General features: G+C 44.7%; 1 protein-coding gene across 1 annotated transcript in view; it reads left to right on the top strand.

The window, feature by feature from the left end:
* The window catches only part of ANK3 (ankyrin 3), a 196,558-nt gene extending 179,322 nt beyond the window's left edge, over window positions 1–17,236 (top strand). The window contains 5 exon segments of the mRNA XM_066324236.1: window positions 3,625–3,723; window positions 11,550–11,633; window positions 11,757–11,816; window positions 13,588–13,680; window positions 16,750–17,236. Coding sequence (XP_066180333.1) covers window positions 3,625–3,723; window positions 11,550–11,633; window positions 11,757–11,816; window positions 13,588–13,656 — 312 coding nt within the window. The 3' untranslated portion in view covers window positions 13,657–13,680; window positions 16,750–17,236.
* The last annotated feature ends 8,245 nt before the right edge of the window (window positions 17,237–25,481 follow it).

Raw genomic sequence — 25,481 nt, 5'->3', positions numbered from 1 at the left:
AATAATTAACAATGTGAGGAGTCCCTGTTGCTTGACATATTGGTTGACAAATTTTTTTCGTATTACTTGTAATGTTGTTTGTGACAGGGTTAGGCGTTTTTCTTATCCCTCCTTATGCCTTTTCAGTTTATTACTGAATTGAGGAAAATGGAAGCTACTGGAAATGTTTATTTGTGTTGTGAATAGAATGGGGTGGAGTCAGGATAGGCAGGGGAGCCAAGAAGGGCTGCATAATCCCCTCCCTGCCTGGCCCTGAGCCCTGGGAGAGGTTGGAGCATCTTCTGGGAGCACTGTCCTGCATCACTGGGGAGCAGGCCCTTCCCTGCCATGACATAGCACCTGTGCACACAGTGCCAAACTGCTCAGCTGTCCTCCATCTGTTCCCACTAAGGTGTTGCCACTGGTTCCCCCCTCTTCCTGTGACATTGAAGCAAATGATAGGATCAAAGAGATATGGGGACCCTTCAGGCTCTGTCCTGCTCTTTGTCCCTAAAACTTCCTGCATTTTTTTTTCTTGCTCTGTTGATTGGCAGAAAAATAAATTTTGAGTAATAGTTAATCTCCTTATGGTTTTATTTTTTTAAAGGCATTGTTCATCCCAGTTTCAGAATCCATCCAGCCAAGATGAATAAAAAGATTTCTAAATGTGTGAAGCATTTTTGCAGGTGGTGGTACTTTCTCCTTAAAATGCTGCTGAGGGGCTCCCGTTCCTTTCTACCTTGCCTGACTTACATACACCCTTAACTGCAGATCGCCAGCTATAAGTTGCTTTCTGACAATGAAGATTTTGATAGCTTTCTCGGTTGCTTCTATTTATTTACCAGAATCTTAGAAGGAAAGTTGATTCAAAGAATGGCTTATAGCCCAGTAGCTGCATGCACCTCACACCCCAGCAGTGGGAGAATTGCCACGGAATAGACCTCAGGGCCAGCAGGGAACCAGGCTGAAAAAGGGAATTGCAGATTCCCCTGCAATTTTCTTCTACATTCCTCTCTCTGCTAAGATTGTCTTTTCTTGGGTATAATGCAGGAGGAGATTATAACTTTTGGAAACAAGATATTTCAGTAGAATTGTTTCTACAGGATATAGATTTTTTTTTTATTGTAGCACAATAAAAATGTTGGCTGTGGTGGGCTGCAGTAAATCATTCAGGTTTAAATTAGTTCGCTTTAAACCATTATTTCGATTATACAACCAAGAATTCTTTTATTAGATGGTAACATAATCAGTTTCAGCAGTTATGCAGCATATGATTGTTATTATCTTGTTATTAGTTCGTGACACAGTAAGATCTTTCCTAATGTTTGCTAATGACTGGAATACTTTAAAAATGTGAGTTCTTCAAAGGCAGTTAAAGGCAGATGGCAGCATTCCTCAGTGTTTGTAGGCTTTGGGGCACACCTCAGTCTGGTGGTGCCCTGCTCTGATTAAATGCACACTGTAACATGCTGAGGGTGTGCTGACATGCTGCACTTCCCCCTCTGCATTCCCATCAGTGGGAAGAGAAGTTGTCACCCACTTTTGTGTGCTCTTTACTGTTGCATATCCCATCTGGATTGAGAAGAATAGGCTAGTGCTTTTCCTAGGAGTGCTCTCTGCACTACTTTGCTTTACTGGCAATAGCTGATAATCTTGTCTACTAAATAACAAGTCTTTTTATAGGTGTGATCTTTGAATAAAGTGGTATCAGAAAATAATGTCATTTCAAAATGTGGGTCTCTCACAAAACCATAATGGGTGAGAAACTAAATTCTTGTTAGAATGACAAGAACTGCTTCCATTATCTTGTTGATATTTCTTCAATAATGCCTTCTAATCTAATTTGAATTCAGTAAGTTTAATTACTAACACAGTTCAATTCATGGTGAGACGCTTCACATACTGTCATGAAAACAGAAGGAAAATTTCAACTGCAGTCTTTCTGCAAGGCATTCTGCAGAAATGCTCCATAAAGAGAAAAGTATGGAAGAAACAGATTTACATCTGTGGAAAGAAAGTGGGAACAAACTAAAACTGCTTGCCAAAGTAAGATATTTTTATCTGTGACCCATTTGGAAAGAGCCAGGAAGCAATAGTCACCCACCTGCAGGAGAAGGGCTGCAGCAGTATTTTGGCACAGAGTTTTGCACCAAGAGATAAACTCAGACGATGCTGGTCTGATGCCTGGTGATGGGGATGAAACAAACCCTTGGCCTCATCCCAAGTCCATGTAAACATTTACAGAAGCATTGCAGTAATGTTGTAGGTCATATCATTCTCTACAAACGCTCAAGCATCAGATTCCAGTGATCTTTTTAAGTGAGAGGAACACAGCACAGTTGCTCTGTTATTCCAAAGCACATAGTCAAGGTGACTCTCAAGTGTCAGAATTCCATCATAAATAAACCACTTAGAGCTGTTTATTAAAAATAACACTTCCTCTAAAGCCTTTGTGCCCTCTGGAAATCTTCTGCTTTCTTGTTACTTCTTCAGGAGAGGATTGATTTATATTTTTTTGTATCTATATTTGACTAGTGCCAGAGGACTGCAGATGAATTTTGTTATCCTACCCTAGATGCTTTTTGTTATATAGCTCTTTTTCTCCTCCACCCACCTATGCCCACTCTTATTTTGCACATTAATTTCCAAGAATTGCTTCTTGTTTAGGACATCTTGGGCCAGATTCAGAAAGAGGAACAGATATGCAGTTCACGATATCCACTATCCTTGATTTTAAAATCAGTTTGATGCTGTCATTGAGTAAAACATAGAGGAAATTTTCAAATTTCTCCGTTCAGGAAAGGGTTGGTTAGGGCAAATATCATGGGAGAAGGGTTTCTGCACTGTGTTTGTCACACACAGAGGTGGGAAGCCCTTTCTTAGGCATGTGCACAAGAGCTGCGGAGCCCCAAAGCTGAACTCCTTGGGTTTTGGAGGGGAAAACACTGGGGCTGGCAGTGGGTTCCAGGCCAGAGTAAGATGCCTGTGTGTAGCTGCAGTACCTTTTAGCACCAGGCTGTGCCCCCTGAGCTAAGCTCTGAAAGCTCCTGTCTTGAAAAAGTGCAGAATGTGCCTCACATTGCAGTTTTACCACTTATAAAAACAGATAAATACTGAACAGGAAAGCCATTGACATGGAGAAGTTCTTCAGAAGGCCTTTTTGTAACATTCTGTGTGGAGGTGCCCCACTGAATCTTTCCGTGTCACTGTCTTCCTTTTTTTTTATTTGGGAATTCACTTCCCATACCCTGTAAATCCATAAAACTCGTTTGCAAAAATAATTTTTAGAAGAAAAAAAATTCAGTGTGTTATGACAGTGTTTAGGGTGTTTTTACATAAAACTTAAAAGAATTACATCAGGATTTGAAATTTCACGGGTCAGATGCATTCCAAATACCATTTTCTGAGACATTAGAGCTGCTGAGATATTCCATAGCTGATGTAATTACCAGGTTACAGCATGCCAAGGAGCAAAAAGGCCTCATCCATCATGTGCTTTAGCAGTGAAACTGCGAGTCACTATGTACACAACAGAGACAGGGAAAACACTGTCTGTGATAACCTCTATTTTCTTCTCCTAGTCCTGATCAGCATGTTCTGTCTTGCAAATGTGCTGTTCAAATGTACTAAAACTGCATTTATTAGGAATGTAGTGACAGTGACAGTGAGCTTGAGAGTGATTCAAGCTCAGCTGAAGAGCAGAGAATTACTACGAGAGTTTACCGCCGGCGGTTGATTCTGAAGGTACCTTGTGATTTGCTTTCTTGAGGAGACCTTGGCATGAACGTGGGTTTGGTCTGCTGTGTCAGAGTGTCAGTTTTGGCCTACTGGAGCTCCTGTGGTAGTGTGCTTTCCATTGCCAGTATGGATTTATAATCCAGTGCTAGGTTGCCTTTCCTTGCTTTAACACAGGTTTATGGGTGTCTTCTGTTAGAAAACACCTGTGCTGCATGGAGTGCTGTGTCCTTCACTGCCACTGTTGTGCATGGCATCTTAAAGATTGCAGCTAGATGCAGCATGTTGGTCTCCTGTAGAGCAAGTATCAGCCACTGAGAAAGATGGGTAACAATAGTTCCTTTTTTTCTTTTTTTTTCTCTGTTGTCTTTAAAAAATTCTGAGTTACAAGTTAAAAGTTTGCAGGAATATATGAGTGGGATACAGGAAAGTATGAGGCACGTACTCTGGTTGAAACTTGTGGTCATAAGTGCTTAATGTGTTCTGGAAAACTTTCTCACTAGAGCAGATGATCCTGATTTTAAATCTACCAAAGTTAATGAAAGTCTGCCTTCAGTAGTCTCTATTTAGTGTATTAATTTACAGATGGCCTTTACTTACAGCGCAATATTCTATAAATAGTGATAACAATGGTATAATCATATAAGTAATTGTATTTGCCCTTATAATATTTTTTATGTGGTCATACGGTATGACATAATTTTCCTGCAGCATAGAGCATGAAAAAACAAGTCTCTATTAAAATTATTGTGTAATTTCTCAGTAATTTAAAGGATTTATTAGATTCTTATTAGAAAATCAAGTCAAGCCCTGAAAAAAACCAGCAGGGCACCTTAGTGCTATTCCAGCACCAGTGCAGTTTGCCTAAGGTGTAATTGTTACTTCAGGAATAAATAGTGACATTTCAATTGCACATATCTATATCACTATTGCTTGCATCCTTTGTGGAGAGGAGTCTGCCCACCACAAAAGGCACTGCACCTTTTGTGTAATTTGGGTGGCAGATAGGCTGCTTTGCACAGCTGCCCAACAGTCCAAGGGGCAGATGCTTTTGGAAGAGGAAGGGTGACTTTCTGCCTGCCTTCACCGGGAATTCTTTAAGTGGCAGGAGTGGCAGAACTGAGCTCAGCAGAAATGAATGCTCTGTCCGATCCCCGAGCTCCCCAGGCAGAAGCTGCTGCCTTCCCTGAAGGGTCCTGAGCCTGTCAGGGTCTAACCCTTTGTTGTGGTGTAGCATTTAACCACGACACCCTTCCTCACGAATTCCCCCTGCAGATGAGCCGTGACTGCTCAGGCTCAGGAGCATGAATTTTGTTTTAAATTGTGGCCACCAGGGCCCCTCCAGTGCTGCAGGAGTCTCTGGTAACACACAAGTGTCAGTGTGCTGCAGATTCAAAGCCTGCATAGTTGGCCTGTGGCTAAGGGCCCCCACCCAATTTATGGCTGAACTATTTTGGTGTCTGCTGGTTTGCAGTCAGGAAATGTTGGAGTAGAAAGGGGGAAAGTGTGTCAAAGGCAGCTTTCTCTTGCTCTCTCTCTTACAGCCCCTGTGTTTAGAGAAAGGCACAGAAAATTGGTTTTAAATGTGGTGGTATAATTTGGTGTAGAACTTTTAACAGAGCCATGGTAAAGCAGCATATTTAGTGCTGGAATCTGCAGCTAGTGGGAAGGGTGTGCATGGCGAGTGGAGGCGGCTGAACCTGCACTGTTGGGAACGTGTCTGATCTCAGCTGGATTAGAGCTGTACCTGTCTCCTGATTAGAAAATACATGTGATTCTTTGGTTATTTTCTGATCATTTATAGCTTCTTTTTTTATCCCCCACTCTGCATCTTAAGACAAGCTCAAAACAGAACAAGAGAAAGTTTGAGAGCAACAATCATCAGGCCTTTTAGAGAAAGAATTTAATAGTGGAAGCAACCATTTTGATCAGGTGAAGTTCATGAAATGGTGGTATGAAATGGAAAAATCAAGATTTAACATTGTTAGGGACCAGGACATTTTTCTGCACATTCCTGGGAGCAGAGGTTCACTTTGGGTGAACTGAAATCCCTGTGAGAGCACCCACAAGCTGAGGTACAGCTCCTCACTCAGGGAAGAGGTCTCAGGATGTCGTGCTCAGAGACCTGGAGTGCTGCTCGCAGCCTGCAGAGGGAAAATAACTCACATTGCTGCTGCAGGGGCCCCAGCAGTGGCTGGAGCAGCAGGTTCTCACCTGCCAGAGCCTCGGTGCCTGCCAAAGTGGGTGCTGTGCCCAAACCCACAGCCAGCTGATGTCCAGCAGCAGTGGGAGGGAATGAGGGTATGCTTGGAGCCTCCACTGAGCAGAACTGCGTGTGGGAACTGTGTTGTTTTACTGTACCTTTATTAATAGGATCATAGAACTGCTTGGGTTGTTAGGGACATTAAAGATTGTCCAGTTCTAACCCCATGGCATGGGCAGAAACAACCACCAGTAGACCAGAACGCTCAGAGCCCCACCCAGCCTGGCCTTGCACATTCCATGAATGCATCATCCACAGCTTCTCTGGGCAACCTGTGCCAGTGGCTCACCATCCTCACAGTAAAGAGTTCTTTTCCTAATATTAATTGCTCTTCTTAGTATTCATTACTGCCTGCATGTTGCATTTAAAGCAACAGAGGTTCTCACACAGCCTGCAGGCGTGAAGTTTGCTGGCACCAAAACCTTGAGGATAAATTGAGTCCTGTGGAAAACAGGCTTTGCCATGTGCCTCCACAGGTGCATTCAGGGCTGAATTGCTTCATTACCTTTGCTCTTCTTTCCCAACTTGTTTTTCCTTTCTGTGCCATTTTGCAGTATTGCTAACACTATTCCTTCCATTTGACTGCTGCCTTAGTTCTCTGTCCTGGCCCAAACATGGGGCAAGACTTTCCTCTCCCACAGAGGTGTTTTTCCAGCAGCCCAAGAGCTGAGTCCTGTCAAGTGCTCAGTACTCTAGAGCACATTCCCATGAGATTTAGCACTTCAGAGGGCTGAGCCCATAAAACCAGACAAGCAGGGACTGATGCCCATTTCCACATGTAATAGGATCTTATTCTATCCTCCAGGTAGTGCAGATGTTTTTGTTTTTCTTCCTTTCCCCTCTTGTGTTCACATGGTGGATTGATGGGATGAAGCATTGCAAAAGAAATGGGTTTATGGTAGTGCAGGAATGCGAGCAATTAGCACACAAGGGGAAAATAAGAGTGCTTGCCACAATGTGGACATTCAAAGCCTGATCCAAAGCTCCTGTTATTCAGCCATGGCAGCAATCGGTGTCCAATTTTTCATGCTTTTTCAGAGGTTGTTAAATCTTTCATGGATACAAATTTTTGGCTAAAGCTGTTTTAGTAAGATCCTTGCCAAAAGGTCTGTGGTAAAATGTAATGGAAAATAAAATATATTCCTAAACAGTGGTTATTCAAACCTGATGTAATTTAGTATCTCGTACTTCTGCTATTTCTTTCCCGGTTTTATTGAAGATTTGTCCCGTTCTGTGCATCTTGCCCGTGAAATGCCCCATTACTGATCCTGGAGGGTTTGGTTCAGCCTTCATGGGAGAAGTGGCCTGAGCAGCAGTTAGGCAAAGCTAGAGCCAGCAGCTTCCATGGTCTTTCTATTCAGGGGAAGCTCATTTGTGGAAAACGAAATGTGGCCATCCTGCCGGTGATAAGAATTAAGTGCCTGTGCCCTGTGTGAGGAAAATGGGAAGCATTTCCTTTTGTGTGTTCAGCTGGGCACAGCATCTCCACTGCAGTCTCTGTCTGGCTGGGAGAGCTGCAGGTAAATGCCCTCTCCTTGTCCTGCCCTGTGAGAGTTGGAGCTGTTGGCTCAGTTAGATAACATGGAGTAAATCAAACTCCAGACTACAAGTCTTGTTCATCACGTTGTCCTCCATGCCACATGCACCAGACCTGTGCCCCAGCTCCCAGCAGTGGACTGTGCTCTGTCCCATTTGCAGCACCATTTGCTCTCTGGTCTCCTTGCCTTGCCTGTTGTTTTGTTGGGATTTTTCTCCCCCTCCTGTGGCTTTAGCAATACATCTGCAAACAAGCAACTACAGACTCAGCATGGGCGCAGGCAGAGAGTTGTTGCATCTGATTAACAAGGTCTCCCTGAGTAGGCAGAGCTCACTAATGAAAATGACCTTAATGAAAGATGTTTGTTTCTCCTGCTGCTGCCTCAGAGGCTCGAGACCCCAAGGAGACTGGGGTGCAGCTGCTGTTCATGCGTTACAAGAATGTGATCTCCAGACTGAAGGGATTATGTCCTGATGCTGGCTTAGGCTAGTGAGGGAAGAGGTCTGAGTGCTCTGTGCAGCTTCTGTTCCCATTGCGGCATTGCCTCTGGTCTTTGGCAAAATTAAACATTTAGGATCTTTCCATCTTGTGTATTTCCGCCTGCTTTGAAATTCCTTTTTATCCGTGTGGGTAAGACGCATCCAGCTGCACCTTTTTTCTCCACTGTTACAACAACACTAGATGTATGGGAGGAATAAAAGGGACTATTATCCCTCTAGTAGCAAAACAAACATGAAAGAAAACCAGAGCTCTGACAAATCTACAGTGAACTTTGGCACAGCACTGCAGCACTGACTGTATAACTCCATTTATCTGAAGGTCCCTGGGAACACCCATAATCTGCAAATAACTGTTAAGAAAATCAGTGGAGCTGGCAGAAGACTTTGAGGAAACTGCTCTTTGCTTCTCCTGCACTGGAGAGCAACAGAGAGAGGATACCAGCTGCTTTTGGCAGGACTACACTCCAGCGAGCAGGGTGACATTAAAGCACTCTGCTTTGCAAAGCTTCCTGGCATGTTCTGGGGCTGAGGCTTGCAGACTGCAGCCTTTGTATGCTTTAGTCCCAGGGATATAACTGGGCTTCCAGTAATCACGGTATTAAGTTTTCTCCCTGCCTTTCTAAAGCTTTTGGTATTGTGACAGTGATTTTGACTGGTCAAGGGTAAAATGAAGCCCACATAAGTATGATGCAGCAGAAAGAATTTTATTCTTTAGCTGTGACGCAGATGCACCAGCTTTGTGTTTAAAAACAGCTTTTGTTGACAAGGTCATCTAATGTGCCATTCTAACCCAATGCTGGTTTGAGCTCTTACAACTAAAACTGCCAGTGAAGTAGGAGTTTTTTTTCATAGCAAATATCCATCTTTATAACTGCACAGGATTAGAGAAGTCAGTAAATCAGATCTACCTCCTGCCAGTTGTGAGCCCTCCTGCAATTTGTTTAACTACCCACCAGCAAGTGAATTGTGAAAGCTGGATTTCGTGTGTGCTGACTGCTGAGTATTTACAGCATTTATCCTTAAATTGTGCTTGAAGGAGCATGTAGCTAATTAAAGCCCAAGATTCACCACACCTTCCAAATTGCATTTTCTTTCAGGAGACATCTTTCAGTGCAGCAGTACACTTTTCATTTCATTTGAAGCTGAACACAGTAATTCTCACTAGGTTGTTTTAAGGGATAACCTTGCTCATAGCTGCAGTAAAGGAGTCAAAAGAACCAGTACATGTAAGTGATGTTGGTGTGCCGAGTAGTCTGGTGACTTTGCTACTGGCCATGTTTTATTTCTGGTTTTCTTGGGTTTTATTGTAGTGGCTTTGGAGATCCTACTCATGAGAGGGAACCTTTCCATACCTCTGTGCTCCATAGGATGTCTATGCCAGGGTTCCCTCCTGCTCCTTGGGCTGCTGTGTTGGGGCCCACTGGAGAGTCTCTGAACCCACACGTGGAAGCCAGGAAAGAAACCGTGCAGCTAGTTCCCCATCTGCTCTGCATCTGATTAAAGTGTGAAGTCTCCAGAATCAGTCTGTCCCCCTCATGTCTCTTTGTGAGTAGAAAACCCCAAGGTTTCAGTTCCCAAACCCTGGCCCCATCCCTTGCTGGTGAGAAAGGAAGCAGGCAGCTGCTGCTGAGGCCCCTCTCGCCGCAGGGACCGACCTCGCACTTCCCTCCTCCTGCACGGGCCCTGCTGCAGTGCTCAGGCCGGTGTGACACTTCTCCTTCTGGGGAATGAGCTTTTCAGGCTCCAGCTGAGGGCTTCAGGAGCTGTTTCTTCTGCCGTGCTTTGATAGGGACGCCAGCGTTCCCTGGCCCGGGCACCTCAGCTAGGTGTGTCTTGGGCACAGCGCCTTGTCCTTATGTCCCCGTGCAGTGGAATCCCCCTGGCCTGTGGAGCCTGTCCCTCTCTTGGCAAATCTTCCTGAAGCACCAAAGTCCAGCAGGCTGTACAGTTTGCTAACAGCGTGTGAAAGCCTGGGGAAAAAGATGTGTAAAATGTCTGAAACTGTTCCATTGCCTAATTATCAGGTGGTGACTTCAGTACAGCTTTCAGTGCAAAACCAGCAGAAATTCTGTACTTGTGAAGAATGACAAACAGGGCCAGGGGCCCTGCTCTGCAGTGCTCCCCCCTGGCTCCTGCCTGCTGCCATTCTCTCCAGGCGAGGAAAATGGAAAAGCTTGGCTAGAAAAGACCACAAATGGCCTGTAAGCAAAAGGAAAGGTTTGTTTTGCTTAGGGCTCAGAAATAGCATACAATCCCAGTGTTACAATGTACATCTTGAAAAAGCTGCATTGGTAGGGAAAATGGTTTTAAAAAAAATACACATGGCATCACTGTATTTGTTTATTACAAAGCAGTGCCAGGAGCTTATGTGGAGACAACTGTGTCATGTATAGACCACAGTAAACAGAAACTATATTTGCCCTGTGCTGTTCAGTACATGGAAGCATTACAAAAGCTGTGATAGTCTCCTTTCAAATATTATTTTGTAACTAGTATATTTATAATTTGTTTTATACAATCTATTTGCTTTCTGCTTCCTCCCTCTATTTGTAATTTTTCCATAGTGGGTTGAGGGTAAGGGGAGAAAAAAAGTTTTAAGGATTTTTGTGTTTGTGTTACTTATTTACAAGTGGAAATTTTTCATATGTAGGCCAGCTACATTATCATTATGTTTACCTTACTTATATGAAAGATATAAGCATAGACAATGGATATTTTTGAAGCATCAAAAGCAGTGCTTGCTTCAGCACTCATGTTTGGAAATAGGACTTTGTGAGGTAAAGTTAGCAAAGTTCTTTTGGAACGTAAGTTTCAAACATAAGTTTGCCAGCTAAGCTCAGACTCTAAAGTAATGTCATTTATTTCTGATTTGAGCAGTAATTCCGTTAAGGGGAATTAAGCTACTGGCATAGCAGCTAGGAAACTGCTTTTACATTTATTTACACTGGTCTTATAAATTGCTGGTACTACAAGAAGTGATGGCTGGAGTTCTGCTGATCTCAGTAAGTCGTGGACTGGGCTGCCCAGGCTCCTTGGCACGGTGGCAGTGTGCCGGGCACGTAAGATAACTTCCTTCATTTTGTAAGTGCTGGGGAGTCCTGTCTGTCTTCCGTGTTTGTGTTTAGGATCTTGTGTTTAGCAAGCCATAGGCAGAGTTGTCTTTTCAAGTCCCATTTTTCCCCTTGTTAGACCATGTTTCTGCGTGTGCCAGGCACTGAGAAGCTGTGAAAAGCTAAGGAACTGACCACTCAGACCACTCAATTTTGTTGCCCAGAGAGCTTCCTGACATGCATTAGTTTAATAAGAGCAGCATGCTAGAAGCTCCCTGCAGGCTTTAAGGAAACATTTTGTAGGATAAATGCACAGGTATCTGCATTGCTAAATGAACGAGGCTTTCATACAGTTCGTGTGGCATAAAGCAAACTGTTACATAAAGTTGAAGCTAGCATGTGCTTGTTGCTTGGATTGGTGTGGAAATATGTGTGGGTTTGACAGAATATAGGCTCTATTGCTAATCTTATTACACGTTCTTTAGGGTGAGGAAGCAAAAAACATTCCTGGTGAATCTGTAACAGAGGAACAGTTTACCGACGAAGAAGGCAACGTCATCACGAGAAAAGTAATCATTAATTACATCACTGCTTTGAGTCTTTGCATTCAAGTAACTTCTTTTAATATACTTTCTCCATTTAGAATCTAGGAAAAAAAAAAATCGATACTTTTCATGTATTGCTTCCCGCAGATCACCCGGAAGGTAGTAAGACGTGTTGTTATCCCCCATGAGAGGAAAGTTGGTGAAATGGTAATGCCACGGGGACTACCAGGAAATAACAGTAGGCGCAGAGGGTTGTGTTGACTGCTAGAAAGTGCTGCTAAAAGGGCTGGAGGTTTGCATTTAACAAGAAGCCTTGGCAAAAAGCGCGGTGCTTGCAGTTATTGGCAAGTTGTGCATTGGGATCACAGGGCTGGGGTGGTGTCGAGGGGGCCTGACAGAATTCTGTTGGCACAGGCCATCAAAGCCTGTTTCTGTAAAACAGGCAGCAGGTTTGGGGCCTGGTTTGTGCCATCAGGTTGAGCCATGTTCGTGTGAGCCTTTGCCCCTGTGCCTTACAGCTGTTAGGCAGATTGTGTGGCCTTTCCAGCAGCCCCAAGGAATGAGCTGCAGTCTGATCCCAGTGGCCTCCCACTCACCTTGGTGCTGGTGACTGAGGGTTTGCAGGATTCAGGTCAACAGGAGCATACCCAAGCAATGGTATCCTTTACAAGCAAGCACCAAGTCAGGATTTTGTCCCTGCTGATCAAAACTGAAAGCTTTCTGCAGGCCTGAACTATGCCCAGCTTTATCACCCTGACAGTGGGAAAAGTGGGACTATTGTGTGCTAGCACACCCCAGCCCCTCTTGGAAAGGGCTTCAGTGACAGGGGCAGGAGTGGGAAAGGCTGTGCCTCAGCTGTCTGCTGTCCCAAGGAGGTCCCAGGGGAATGGGCATTGCCTCTGGAAACAAATGGCTTCAGAGGAGCTCGTGCCTTCTTCCCCAGCACATGGCCCTCAGATGTCTCTGCTGGAGTAAAACTGTCACTGGGGCTAATGAAATTCTTGTCTGAGTGAAAACAGATTCAGAAAGGAAGATAACAAATACCCTTTATTTTCTGGCAATTAAAAAAAAAAAAAAAGAAGAAAAAGAAAAAAGCTAGGAACACATATGTCGCAGAAATAAGAGAATGGAAACAAATTTATTTCCATTCGCTCTTTCCTAGTTGTTTATGAAGAAAAAAATTCCTTCCCAGCAAGGGGTAAACATTTTCAATTTGCTGCACCAGATTAGATTAGTTGGAAACTACAAATAGTTACAAATACATCAATGCAGATCACCTGAGGGGTAAATTCTGCCCATAGCCACACATAAACAGATGCCTTTCTCTGATGTGAGTGAGGCTTGTGATAACTGGAGAATTTATTTTTAGATGATTATTGAGCTCCTTTTTAATGAGCAAAGACGAACTTTAATTTGGGGTTTGCTGTTTTAAAGATACTGAAGCCTGCACTGCTTGTCACTGTCATTGGTTTTACTTCTGTGCTGCTTCAGTGCTGGTTTTTGCTGGCTTTCTTCCTCTTCCCTTTGCTCCGTTACTAACCTGCTCACTTTTAAAGCACAGATGTTGTGAAACATCGTAAGAGCAGCCACAGCTTCTGCTGTTGGGAATGCCCACCAGTTCAGCTGATCCAGGCTGGGAAAGGGGATTTTTTCCCTGTCAGTGGCACTGGCTCCTGCTGCAGTTGGCAGCAGGGACTCTGCCGAGGACTGACTGCCAGCCGGGCACTCCAACCCAGGGGTCAGGCTGAAATTGTAGAGCTGTGTTTTCTACTTGAAGATGATATTTCAGACCTGTGCTTTTGCAGCTCAGCAGAGTGGATAAATAGATTGTGTGTATCTTTGAAATGAAGTGCTAATGTGATTTAACTGCTTTTTACTTATCCTGTTACAGCGAAATGTGTATCCTGTTTTGGGAGCTGGTTTACAACTGTGAGTGCTCTCTGCAGACTGTGTTAATGTTTATACTTTTCCTTTAAAGCAGGGAGAAGCTTATAAGGTTAAGACAAAGAAAGAAGTCAGACACGTGGAGAAGAAAAGTTACTCATGAAAGCTGAAAGCCAACCACTGAACGGTCAGTGTGATCAATTTTCTTCCCTTGTTGAAGGCTTTTGCCAGCATGGGGAACAGCACCTGGGCTGCACAAAAGCTTGCCTCTGCCACCCAGATTTTGCTTTCCAACTGCAGACCCAAATAGATGGCCCTTGATCTTGTGAGCAAAAAATGACCTTGTGTTCACATACAGAAATTAAGCTTTACTTCTTGGAAAATAAACCAAAGCAATACTCAGAAATGTGCAAGATTTCTGGGAATTTTTTTACACCACCTAGTCCTTGTAGTCCATAGAGTTTTCTACCCCTAAAAACTTAAACACAAATAGTAAAGGAGCTGCACACAAATCTAGGAGTGAAATGCTTCTTCCACTGTCAGATGTGTGATTTGAGAGCAGTTATTCAAGTCAAAGTCCTTGTAAATGAAGTGCCTCAATATTTGCCAACAAATAATCCCTACCAACTGTTTCTTGTGAATTTTATTGATCCAGCCTTAAGGATAGTAGCAAGCCAGCAGCTGATGGTATAAGGGCTTCCCAAGCTAAACCCAAATGCACAGACTAAGACACTAAGACCAGACTCTGTAAAGTTGTGATGGAACACCCTGAAGCCAGAGGCTGCTTTGTCTTGCTGACAGAGCTGCAGTCACACAGAGATATGCCTGTGAATATGGGAGGAGCCCATCTGTGTCTATCAATGCTGATCCATCAGTCATGGCTCCAAGTGCATAGGTTTATCATGGACATGTCGTTTTTCTGCTCAGAACTTCTCTTAGCTTATTAGGTTTCAGGAGCTGGACAGAGGAAGAGTTTCTGAGGTGCAAGACTTTATTGTCATTTACTGTACATATGGTATAGGATTGACTGTAAGATTTAAGAACAGAATAAGCAGGACCTGGCAAATAGACCAGAGAGTGAGGAAAAGGACAGGCAGAAGCAGAGTCTCTCTTGAGTCACCAGATCCTTCTGACTGATGCAGTCTAAGGTACCCCAAAGCCCTCTGGCCATACAGGTGCTCTGTGCACGTGGGTAGAGCCATTTAGACAAACAGCATTCAGTGTGTGGGATCTAGCTGAGGAATTTATGGGATAAAGCTCCAAGGAGCAAGCTCTGTGAGGTGACTGGTGTGATTTCAGTGTCTGGCAAGCACCTACTGCATCCACCTGAATTCCTGCTTTTACTGAGAGTCCTTGCATGTGTGCTAATAGAATAATGCAGCTTCACATGGTTTGGTGCTCAACATAATCATAAAATATTTATTGTTTGGAAAAGGGAGGGGATTTTTTAAACACAGCTTTCCCCTTTATGGAGCTCAGGGATATGGTAGTGCAGCAAGCCAAAGCAGTGGCACTGCTTGTATGAAATTGTGTCCCACATAGGGTCCTGTGCTGCTCCACTGTCAATCTGCCAGGGCAAAGCAGCAGAAATGTGTAAATTCAGGCATTGAAGGCAAGATGGGGCATTGGACCCCATAAGCAACGCAGCTAAAGAGCCTGCCAGCATACAAGTTTGATGCAAAAGACACCCGGGATAAGGGAAAAGCATTTCATTTTAAAATAAAATTACATAAATAAGGCAGTCTTTGCCTAATGTATGAAGCAGTCTGACCTTCAGGAAGCCAGAGTCTGAGTTCCTCAGAACCAGATTTGCTCCCATGACTGCTGATGCATTTCTCCTGTGATTTCCAGTAGGCAAGTCTTCCATGGTAGAGCCCCTGAGGAACTCAGGGAGTCTGCCTGAGATAATGAACCTTTGCTCCAGGGGGAACTTTGTCCTGAAAGATGAATCTCTGTGCTCCAAACTTTGATATGATAAGCATGACCAAATGTGCACTAAGTAATTTTGAGTCTGGTCAAGAGTCCATTAAAAACATTTCATTTGGATGCAGAAGTGGATGTATTTGCACAGGCAGGGGATCCTATAGAAAAACTGTTTATTTTGTAACCACAAAAGACAAAAAAAATCCTTTTGAGCAGGCAAAAGAGGTGGTACTTTTCTTTGGAGTGTTTGAAAAAAATCACGATGTTAGCTCAGTTCTGCTGTGAAAATGTCCCTGTCCCCATTGCAGAGAAGCCCAGTGTGCAGCACAGGTTGAAAGGAGAAGCCAAGAGCTCTTGCGTGCAGTTCTGCAGGACAGCACGGTGTGAGCTGGCGTGACTGCTGCAGTGGGAACAGGCGGCTCTTAGCAGCAGGACAGATTTATGACAACTGTAGATGCGGGCAAGGACAGATTGCTTTAGTGCAGAAGGAGACTGCGAGCACTCCTGGGGAATGCGTGTGGACCTGTGACCTGATTAGTAACCAGGCATGTCCGTGCCAGCCGCGCTCCCGAGCAGGCTGCCCCGTGCCCGGGTGCTGGAGAGCCGTGGGGCTCCCAGCTCCTGCTCACTGCTGTGCTTGTGTTTCTGCTTCCTGCCCTCTCTGCTGCGAGACACTGCTGTTGTACAACCAGTGTCACACACTTGCTGCCCTTACGTGCATGGCTCTGGTTTGAGGGGTGACAGGGCAGGAGCTGGATTGTCTCTCCTCCGTGCTGCTCAGACAAGCCAGGCCGGAGGGAGATGGATGAGGCTGCTCCTTGTCCTCGCTTTTGTCCTTCACCAAGCCTCCTAAAGGCTGGGCACTGCATTCCTGGCTCTGCCAGTCATGTTCCCTGAGCAACTGGCAGAGGTGGATGTGCAAGGAGAGCAGGTTTTCCATCAGTGTGGGGATGCTTGCGCACAATGAAGAAGAACGTGCTGTGGCAGCAGCAGCTCTCTCTGTCTGGACATGATGCTGTTCCTTCCACAACAAAAGAACCTATTCCTTGTCTTCATTGGATCAGATGAGCTGGTGCCATGTCCGGGGTGATGAAATGCAGTGTGCTGCAGACATGCTTGTAAATCAGTTCACGAGCAGTGTGGACATCTGCAGCTGCATTTTTCCCTCATGCTGGAGCTCAGCTAATGTCATTGTCTACCTAGAAATGGTGTGATTTAGCTTATTGCAGAATTCCATCGTGCCAGTTACATTTCTGTTTAGTCAGGGAAAGGCATGCAACTGATTCTAACAAGAGATTTCTGAAATTATTTGTTCTCTGTTTTCTCTCCACAGTGTGCTTTTACTGCCAGTATTCTAGAGGGACAGTCACGGAAGAAAAAACAACAGGAATTAAACATTCACCTATACAAGTGTGCGTGTGTTTGCTGCTTCCCCACATTAACCGCATGGTTTTTATGCAAAAAGAAAAAAAAAAAAAACCAAGAAAAAAAATCCCAGACAAAAAAAATTAATTTAGCATGAGCCAATTTACAGAGCATGGAAATTCACGTTCATTCACAGGATTGGAGGGTGCACAGTTACCAATGCAGTGTATATACAAGATGCCATGCTGTTAACAGCTTCTCTCAAGCAGTTTGATGTCATCTCAAAAGAAATAAATTCCTGTGGCCAGAGAGGATGTGCGAAGACAAACTGGTTAAACCACGGAAAGACACTAAAAATACTAAAATCCACAACAGCTCGCCTTATTTTTCTTGGACCCAAACTGTCAGGGTATAAAACACTATTTGTTTCTTTTTTAAACATCAATAGTTTTGCTGTAAATAAATAACACTGTATAAATTCTAACAAAATAGAATAAATGTTGATAAGGCACTGCCTTTTCAATCACAAACAGAATATTGCAAATGCATCGAGCAGGCTAGGTGTCTCAAATGGCTGCACCTACAGGGATATTCTGGGTGTATCTTCACAGATTCTTGTATATTAGCAATTATAATGTTTGTATATGCAAAATCGCTAGCTTGATTTTAAAAAAATCTTTAAAATCTGCTGCAAATTTAAATGATTCCCAAAATGAGGAATTCTGTAGTTCTGTGAAAATTTTTCTTCAGAGTACTAATATTTTGATGCATGTGTTTCACCTTATTTTGATTAAATCTTTTCCAGTTTTGCAAACACTATACCGCAACATGAAAAATAAGATTTTATCTGTAAACACAAAGCCCTTCATCTAATATTTGTTGCTGTTGCCAATTTTTCAATGAAATGACCTAAGACCCATAACATATACAGTAGTTGCATTATGGGGAGGGGGGTGCTATCTGTTCTTGCTTTATAATGGGGGTAATGCTTGCAGCTTTAGAAGTGGGTTGGTGCTCTAAGGAGCACAAGTTTGGGATATTTTTAAATGAACTGAAGAGAAATTATTAGCTAATAGACTGGCAGCACGCTGTAAAATTATTACTGTATTGTGTACTGGCTATAAGATGTAGAATCTTTCAGTAAGCCAATCATCTGTAATCATCCTAGCAGTGTAATATTAGGTTGTTAAGGCTGCTGTGTTTTAAAGGGCATTTTTATTTTGTTTTTGGTGAAATACTTTAATTTGTTGATTATATTCATATGGAAACAGCATTCATTGATAATAGCTCTAATTACATATGTATGAAAACAACAAACACTGGATGATCTAGTTGATTATTTAAGCATAAAATAAATTGTGTTAAAACTCTTGGATAATGTGTATTTGGCAGTGTTCTTGTCCCTACAGATGTAAGGCTTCGCAAGGCCAGCATTTATCTGCTCCTGGCTTTCAGCTGCTTTTCCTCTCTGTTTCTTTTGTCTGATCCACCTCTTCATCTTCCCAGTGTGACAGGCCATCACTTGGCAGGCTCTCCCCAGGTCAGGGCAGCAGGAGGGAAACGCAGCAGCCAGCAGCACATGCCCAGCAAAGCTAAGGAAAACCCACTCCCTGGGTCTGAGATGTGGGGAAAGGGGTATTTCTCCAACACATGTGAGCTCTGGACCTCCTGTAAATTGTTTTGCCTTGCCAAGAACCGGGAAAAGCACTACCGAAAGCAATTTTTTTCCTCAGTATTAGTCAGATCAATAACAGACCCACAGCCCATGAGGACATTACAATGTGCATCCCCGGTATGTTGCGTGCGCTTCCTGTATATTATGGGTGATAGAGCACTGTGGCCAAAACGAGGATTTGTAGGCAGCATCAGTACACACACTGCTCTGAACTGCAGGCTTCTGCTCAGGTGCAGTAAATACAGTTTATTACTCAGATACTGGTTTTAACTGGCTTTTAAGGCAGCATGAAGATGAGGAATTTCACCCCAGCTTTGGCACCTGAGGAGACACCTCTGCTACAGATCCAACTCAGTCTGCTTGTTGTTATCTGGGGATCCCCACAGGACCTGGTCCTCACCTGAGGTCAGTCAGCAAAGCTCTCCTGACTCTGATGAGCAGCACTTGGAGAATGTAACAGGTTGGTTTGTGAGTATCTCTGAGTTATTTAGGGCCACTGGCTTTTGAAGCAGTGACAGTAAATGAAGTTTTCATCATTTGAGCAGCCAGTCTGTGTTGCAATGTATGTTTTACGTAGGTCAGGATACTGCTGGTACAATGCTGGTGGTTCAGGTCCTTATGCCAAAGTTTGGAGGACAAACGCCACACCAGAGGAGCACAAGTTTGCCTTCGTGCAGCTCACAGTCCGACAGCAGTGATCATCCTGCAAACCTCGTCATCCAGACGCCTCCTCCCTCCCCTCAAGTATCCAGACCAGCTGAATGAGTGTTTTCAGTAAATGCTGTGAGATGTATATATATAAAATTATATCATGATTGCACAGTTGGAAGCTGTGGTGACAACCAGCGGGAAGACAGGAGCTGTACTGTAGAAGAGCCTCGCTTCAATCTCTAACAGCATCCACAAGGAAACGTTTTGTTTGACTCATCTCTGCCTAGTTCCCTGTCGGTGCCTGGTGCTGGTGTGGAAAAAAGCTGTGGCTGTAGCTGGAGTGGCAGCTCTGGCAGGCAGAAGCGCTCTTTGTGCAGCCGGAGAGGCGAGGCTGCCCGTGCAGGTGAGGTGTGTAGGTGAGTCTCCACAGCTCTCCTGCCGCTCGGGTGATCCATGTGGCAGCTCCGAGCCCGGGGAGCGGCTCTCGGCTGTGACAGCACACGTGAGTGGCTGCCGGCTGGGCTGGGGGCTCCGAGGATGCTCCTGGAGCTACTCTAGCCTGTCCCGAGCGGGCTGTGACCACGGCAGATGTCTGTCCTGTGCCAGCACCGAACGTGCCCAGCAGGACAGCCCCACCGCGGGCAGCTGCCAGTGCCCAGCTGCTGCTCGGGCACCTGGGTCACAGGCTGCTTCCCATTAAACACAGGGACAGCAGAGAGCAGGAACTCTCCGGCTATATCCACAGAGTTTAAAATTTCACGTTAAACGCTGCACAAACAGGATTTTCTGGGTGTTGGTTTTGTTTTGCACTGAGTGGTTCCAACAGTAGCTCAGGATATTTGGGAAAAAGTGTTGAAGTGTAAATGGTCATTTGTAGAAGGAAAACAGAAATCTTGCCAGAAATAGCAAACAGCACAGACAGCTCTGGAGTGAGTGAGGACCCTACCTAAATGTGCACTTCTGTCTCTCTCTTTTTTTTTTTTTTTTTTTTTTCCCTCAGTGAGAACATTTCTCTTAGAGGCAAAATTGTAAGTCATGGGACTCTGATTGCATCTATTAAAATAAACTTGATTGCTAAATACAGTGTTATTTTCATCCTTTGATATTTGATTTAGCACTAATGAATAATGCTGCAGAGTATCCTACCATCCTTTTTCCATTTCTGAAAGAATATCAATTACATTTTATTTGTGGCCAGAAATAATTTTAATGTCAGAAATTCTAAGAGCTCCCATAGTGTGGAGCCAACATTAGTGGGATAAGTGGCAGTCACTTGCAGGATTGCAGCACCCTGCTAATTAATGCTAATTTCCTGGGGGGTTGTTTAACACAGGCTTTGTCTGTAGCAGACAGTGTGCAGGAAATTGAGGTGGTCTATTGGGCAGCCCAGTGCAGCCTGGGCTGTGGGCACATACTCCTAAAAACCCTACTCATGCCCTCTAGAGAAAGAGTTTATAACAGGCTTCTTTGAGCAAGACCAAGTCAATAACATTTGATGAAACTCCATGAAGTCCATCAGTGGCGATTTTATCGAATTTTTATACAAACTCAGCACAAGCAGCTTGGCCTGGAGGAGCTGTGCCAGCCCTGCACGGTTGGAGGGCTCTGCAGGGGCAGCATGAGAGCTTTGGGGCAGCATGAGAGCTTTGGGGCAGCATGAGAGCTTTGGGGCAGCCCTTGTGCTCCTGCCAGCCCTCTCCCTAGGGAGAGGGTGCAGTCCAGAGGGCTGGGACTTGCCGGGCTGAGGCTGGGGCAGGAATGCTGGGCAGGGGACTGGCAAGGGGCTTGGTTGTTGTCCTAGCCACCTGCATGATGTACGAAAAAGCTGCTGCTGACCCACTGCAGCCTTGGCCTTGGGGTCATGTGTGGGGATTGCCAAGGCGCAGGAAGAGGGGAATGCAAATAGGACCTCTGTTTTCAGGGCAGATCCCACCCAACTGGGGCTGGAGGAGGAGCTCCTGGCTCAGCTTGCTTCTAACCCCGGAGTGAGTCAGGGAGGGAAAACATTGTCTCATAGTGCACAAGAAAATATTCTTGCTTGGTTGAAAGTACAGCAGTTTTCTGATGGAGATGTGGACCCTTTAGACTGAGCTCGCTACGAAGTGCTTGACATAAAAAATAGTCCATTACTGGGAGAGAAAAAGGTTAGTGAAGGACAGAAAAATGAGCTGCTCAAGGAAAATGTATGTATGTGCCACATATTTCATAACTGCTGATGCTAAAAACAGCATGCAAATTGTGCATGTCTGTATTTATTTGACCTTAAGTCCTGGAGGATGGTGAAAATTTATCATAAAAGTTTTGTTGGTACTTTTCCCACCACGCTAATGTTCAATTATTGAGAGCTATTTGGGCTATAAAACAGCAAAGTACAGCAATCCCCTGTTCACCAACGTCCTTGGAAGGCTTCCAGGGGCTGGATATCATTATGACATGGCCAGACCAACAGAACCAACCTAGTATGAACTCTGAAAAAAATTCCCTGGGGAGAACAGGGATAGAGAAGCAAAGCCCCAGAGCTGAAGATGCATTAGCTACTGGTTGGCTACCACACAGCACATTTTCATAGTCACATACTCTATCCTGCTAAAAGACTTCTTTCCTAATACAGCTTTCTGATTAAATAATTGCTGGTCAGAAAAGCAAAGCGGCTTGACATAATTTTCATCTGAATTGCTCGTTAGAAAACATGTTTTAACTTGCATCAATAGATGCCTCAATCCACAATAGTAGCGACTTGGGTTTCCTTTGCTAATACAAATATCTTTCAAACCAAGATTTCTCCTGTCTTACAACCTCTCCACATATGCCATCCATTTCCCCCTTTTAATATCCCCTTATGTACAGGTCATATTTTTTTCAATGCTGCTTCAGTTTATTTTCATAGCAGTATTTCTCATTAATTGCATTTTCCTACAACTTTGTCTTTCCACTTCCCTTTTTCCCCCATCACCCCCCCATCTCAGTCAGGTACTCTGAGTACTATGCAGACTTTTTTCTTTGGGTTAATTAGCTTCAGTTGGCCTTTTCCTCTTCAGTCTATAACGACTGAATTTTTAAATGAAATTGTATTCTGATATAAGGTCTTCCAGCTGATTAATGGACCTCTAGAATTACAGTAAGGATTATGTCAAATCTCTGAACATACATCTTCTAACCCCTCACACCTAGAAATGTATTTTATACAATATTTCTACTGTTGATGTGAGTTTATGGAACACTGTTTCCAGTTGCCCATTACCTTCTGTAATAATAGTTTCTGTTTTGTTATTTCTTCTTCTTGGTTGGTCTGCTCTCCTACTGTAAGGCTGCTGGTTACATTTTCATATTCTTTATTTCAACAAGAACCTTTTCTTTCGCCCTTACAGTTCTGCATTTATTTTTTATGCAATGAAAAGATATTGAGCCAAGGAGAGTGGGGACCTCGTCCTGCAGGTGGTGGCAGGCTGGTTGTGGTGGCTTTTCCTGTGATGCCAAGCCCCTGCTGCCTGCAGCGGGGACCAGGACCAGTGGCACCTGAGCAGCCCTGTTAGTGGGCCAGACTCTGCTGTATGTGTCTTCAAAAGGGGTATAATTTTGCTTATGCCACACACTTGTATTTTTAATTGGTTTGGTTAACATCCTACAGATGTGAAAAAGCAGGTGATGGTTAATTTTTTGGGGGTGCTAATTAGGATAACATTTTCTTTCCCTGTTTAATCTATTAATTAGGAGCCAACTAGGCTGTAATTGTAATTAAATATACAGGTGCTATTTTTCAAGTGACTGAAATAGTGTTGCGACAAGAAGGATGCCATCTGAGATCTAAACATCCACGGCCCTTGAGTTTTCCTCCCACTCCTGCACTGACTCAGTGTTTGTCACTGGGCAAGTAACTCAGCTTCCTACCTCCCTTTCTTGCCTTCCAGGGCTATTGTGTGAATTAATTAGATAATGTTTCAGCATGGCTTTGAACTAGAGAGAGCTACAGAAGTGCCAAGTTCTAATTCACTGTTATGAAAGTCGGCGTGCTGGCTGGGAGTGAGACCTCTGATGTCAGCCCAGCAGAGAGAGAGGGACAGTGAAAGCGGCCGGGGAAAAGCCCCCCTCTTGCCTCAGGATCCCTCCTCTCAGTAGCTGCTGTCTGCACCACTCTAAAAACGCTCTGCTGAAGGCAGCTGCCTGGTGTGATCCCAGGGATGCAGCCCCTGGCTGAGCCAGTCCAGCCCAGTTGCTGGGTTGAGGATATTGCCTGCACCTCCCTGTCTGTTTTCAGGCTAATTTTGGTGTCTGAAGGAGCAGAGAGGACATGTCCTCTGGAAAATTATAGCGCTCCAAATCAGCAAAGCACTTAAGATTAACATTGATAGGTCTGAAGAGTGGCTTAAGGTTAAGTATGCCGTGGGGCTTGCTGGGTAAGATTAGCCTGGAGCAGATGCTGATGTGTTTTGCTGATTCAGGCTTTCAAAATATTTAGGCCTTGATTCAGCAAGACACTCAAATGTGAGCAGTCCTGTTGAAAGCAATGGAGATAACTGGCTGATCAAACCTGGGCAGGTGGACGGAGGAAGAACATTAAGGTATAAACCTGCAAGTTTAGAAATTAGGTTGATTTGAGGAGCACATGTGCATGTGCACAGAGACAAACTGGCCTTCCAGCTATTGCCTGTGCTCTGGAGGACATGCACAAAATAACGTTTCCTCATGACCCAACGGTGCCCAGCCACTTTCCCAAACACCAGCAGACCCATTTGAAAGCAATTCTGGTGAAATACCACTACCTGTCCAAAACAGCGCTCGCTATATTTTGAATCCTATTTTAATCCCTCAAGGTTTTTATCCCACAGCTCATGCTGCTGCAAAGGCTCAGCCTGGGAATGGCTGCAGGGCAGAGGAGCTGGCAGCCACCCCAGGTGGTCAGGCTTGTCTGCCCCTGCTGACCCAGGGGATGCTGCAGGGGCATTTTAGGACAGCACTGAAAAGCTCTCAAGAGGCCTCCTGGACATCATCAACTGCTCTGTGCATCTATGGCAGCACCTCTTGAGGACAATGCTCCTTATGTTTTGGGGAAAATCCCACCGTAACTAAGGCCAGAGATGGGAAATCCAGCTGAGGGGCAGCAGCTCCCTGGGTGGTGCTGAAGTTTGCTTGGTAGCTTTATTACATTATAAGGTCTTTATGGTTCAGTATGGAGGTAATGGGATACAGGAGTGCGCCTCAGTTTCCACAGAGCTGGGTAGGTGATGCAGGACCTTTTCTAGCCTGGAAAGCCCGGAACTGGTCCCTCCTGATGGGGCTGAGGAAGAGCTGTTGGTCCTTGCTGGTGTGGATGGGGATTCCCGCTTGCCTCCCCCTCCATTCTGAGCCCTGTCTGGAGCAGTGTCACATGCCAGGGACAGACACACGGACAGAGATCAGAGGAAACAGTTCCCAAAGCTCCGAACTAGGAACAGCCCTTTTACTGCTTTTCTTGTGATTAAGAGACCAAAAATAAAACGACCTGCACTTATATTCCCAGGCAGTGCGAAAAGAATAATTACTTTACAGAGATGGAATTCCTTCATATATTATAGCCATTAAAAAGAGTAAAATTTGAAATTTACTATGGCATGGAACAAAAAGGTAGTGCCGTTAGAGATAATGAAATCCTTACTTGCCACTAATGGAAGAATTACTGTTGTTAAAAGACCCCTTCATAAATAATTGAGAAACCAATTATACAGTCTTGGTGACTAATTTATCCAGGAGCAATATGGACCATGTTTTGCCATAGAATGCATGGCACATATTCTCTGCTATAGCTTGCTGCTACTCTGCAAAGAAATATTAAAAAAACCACCCCAAAACCCAAAAAGGAAAGAAACGAATGCACCTACTAATCAGGAAATACATTATCAGCAATGAGAGATGAGTGTCCATAAATGTTAACTCGAAGCGGTTTTGCTGTTGTACGGAGGTTTAATTGACGAGCAGTTGGTCAGTGTGCCGTGAGGGGAGCAGGGCTGGCTGTTATCCCGGACCCCGAGGGTCCCTTCTGCTCCTTCTGCCTGTGGTGTCCAGCCCCGAGGGGCTGCCAGCTGCCCCAGGGAGCGGGGGGACAGCCAGGGCAGCGCTGTGGGCGCCGGAAAGCCACTTCAGTACAAAAATTCTTGAACAAAACCAGGTTTGGGTCATTGGGTAGCGAAGCCCTGGGCTCCCGCACAGCGCTGTGGGGCACCCCAGGGCTTCCTCCCATAGGGTTTGGATACAGTGAGATGAACCCCGCAAACGGGCTCTTTCCCGCGGGTGTCCCGGTGTCCCCCCGGGCACGTCCCGACCGGGCACATCCCGACACCGGGCTGGTGTGCAACAGAGACCCGCCGGGCACATCCCAGGTCCAGGATTCGGTGTGTAGG

The sequence above is a fragment of the Sylvia atricapilla genome, chromosome 8 (genome assembly GCF_009819655.1).
Source record: "Sylvia atricapilla isolate bSylAtr1 chromosome 8, bSylAtr1.pri, whole genome shotgun sequence".
In the NCBI taxonomy this organism is placed as follows: Eukaryota; Metazoa; Chordata; class Aves; order Passeriformes; family Sylviidae; genus Sylvia; species Sylvia atricapilla.
The sequence above is the reverse complement of the archived record's forward strand: the minus strand, read 5'-3'. Positions and strand labels throughout refer to the sequence as shown.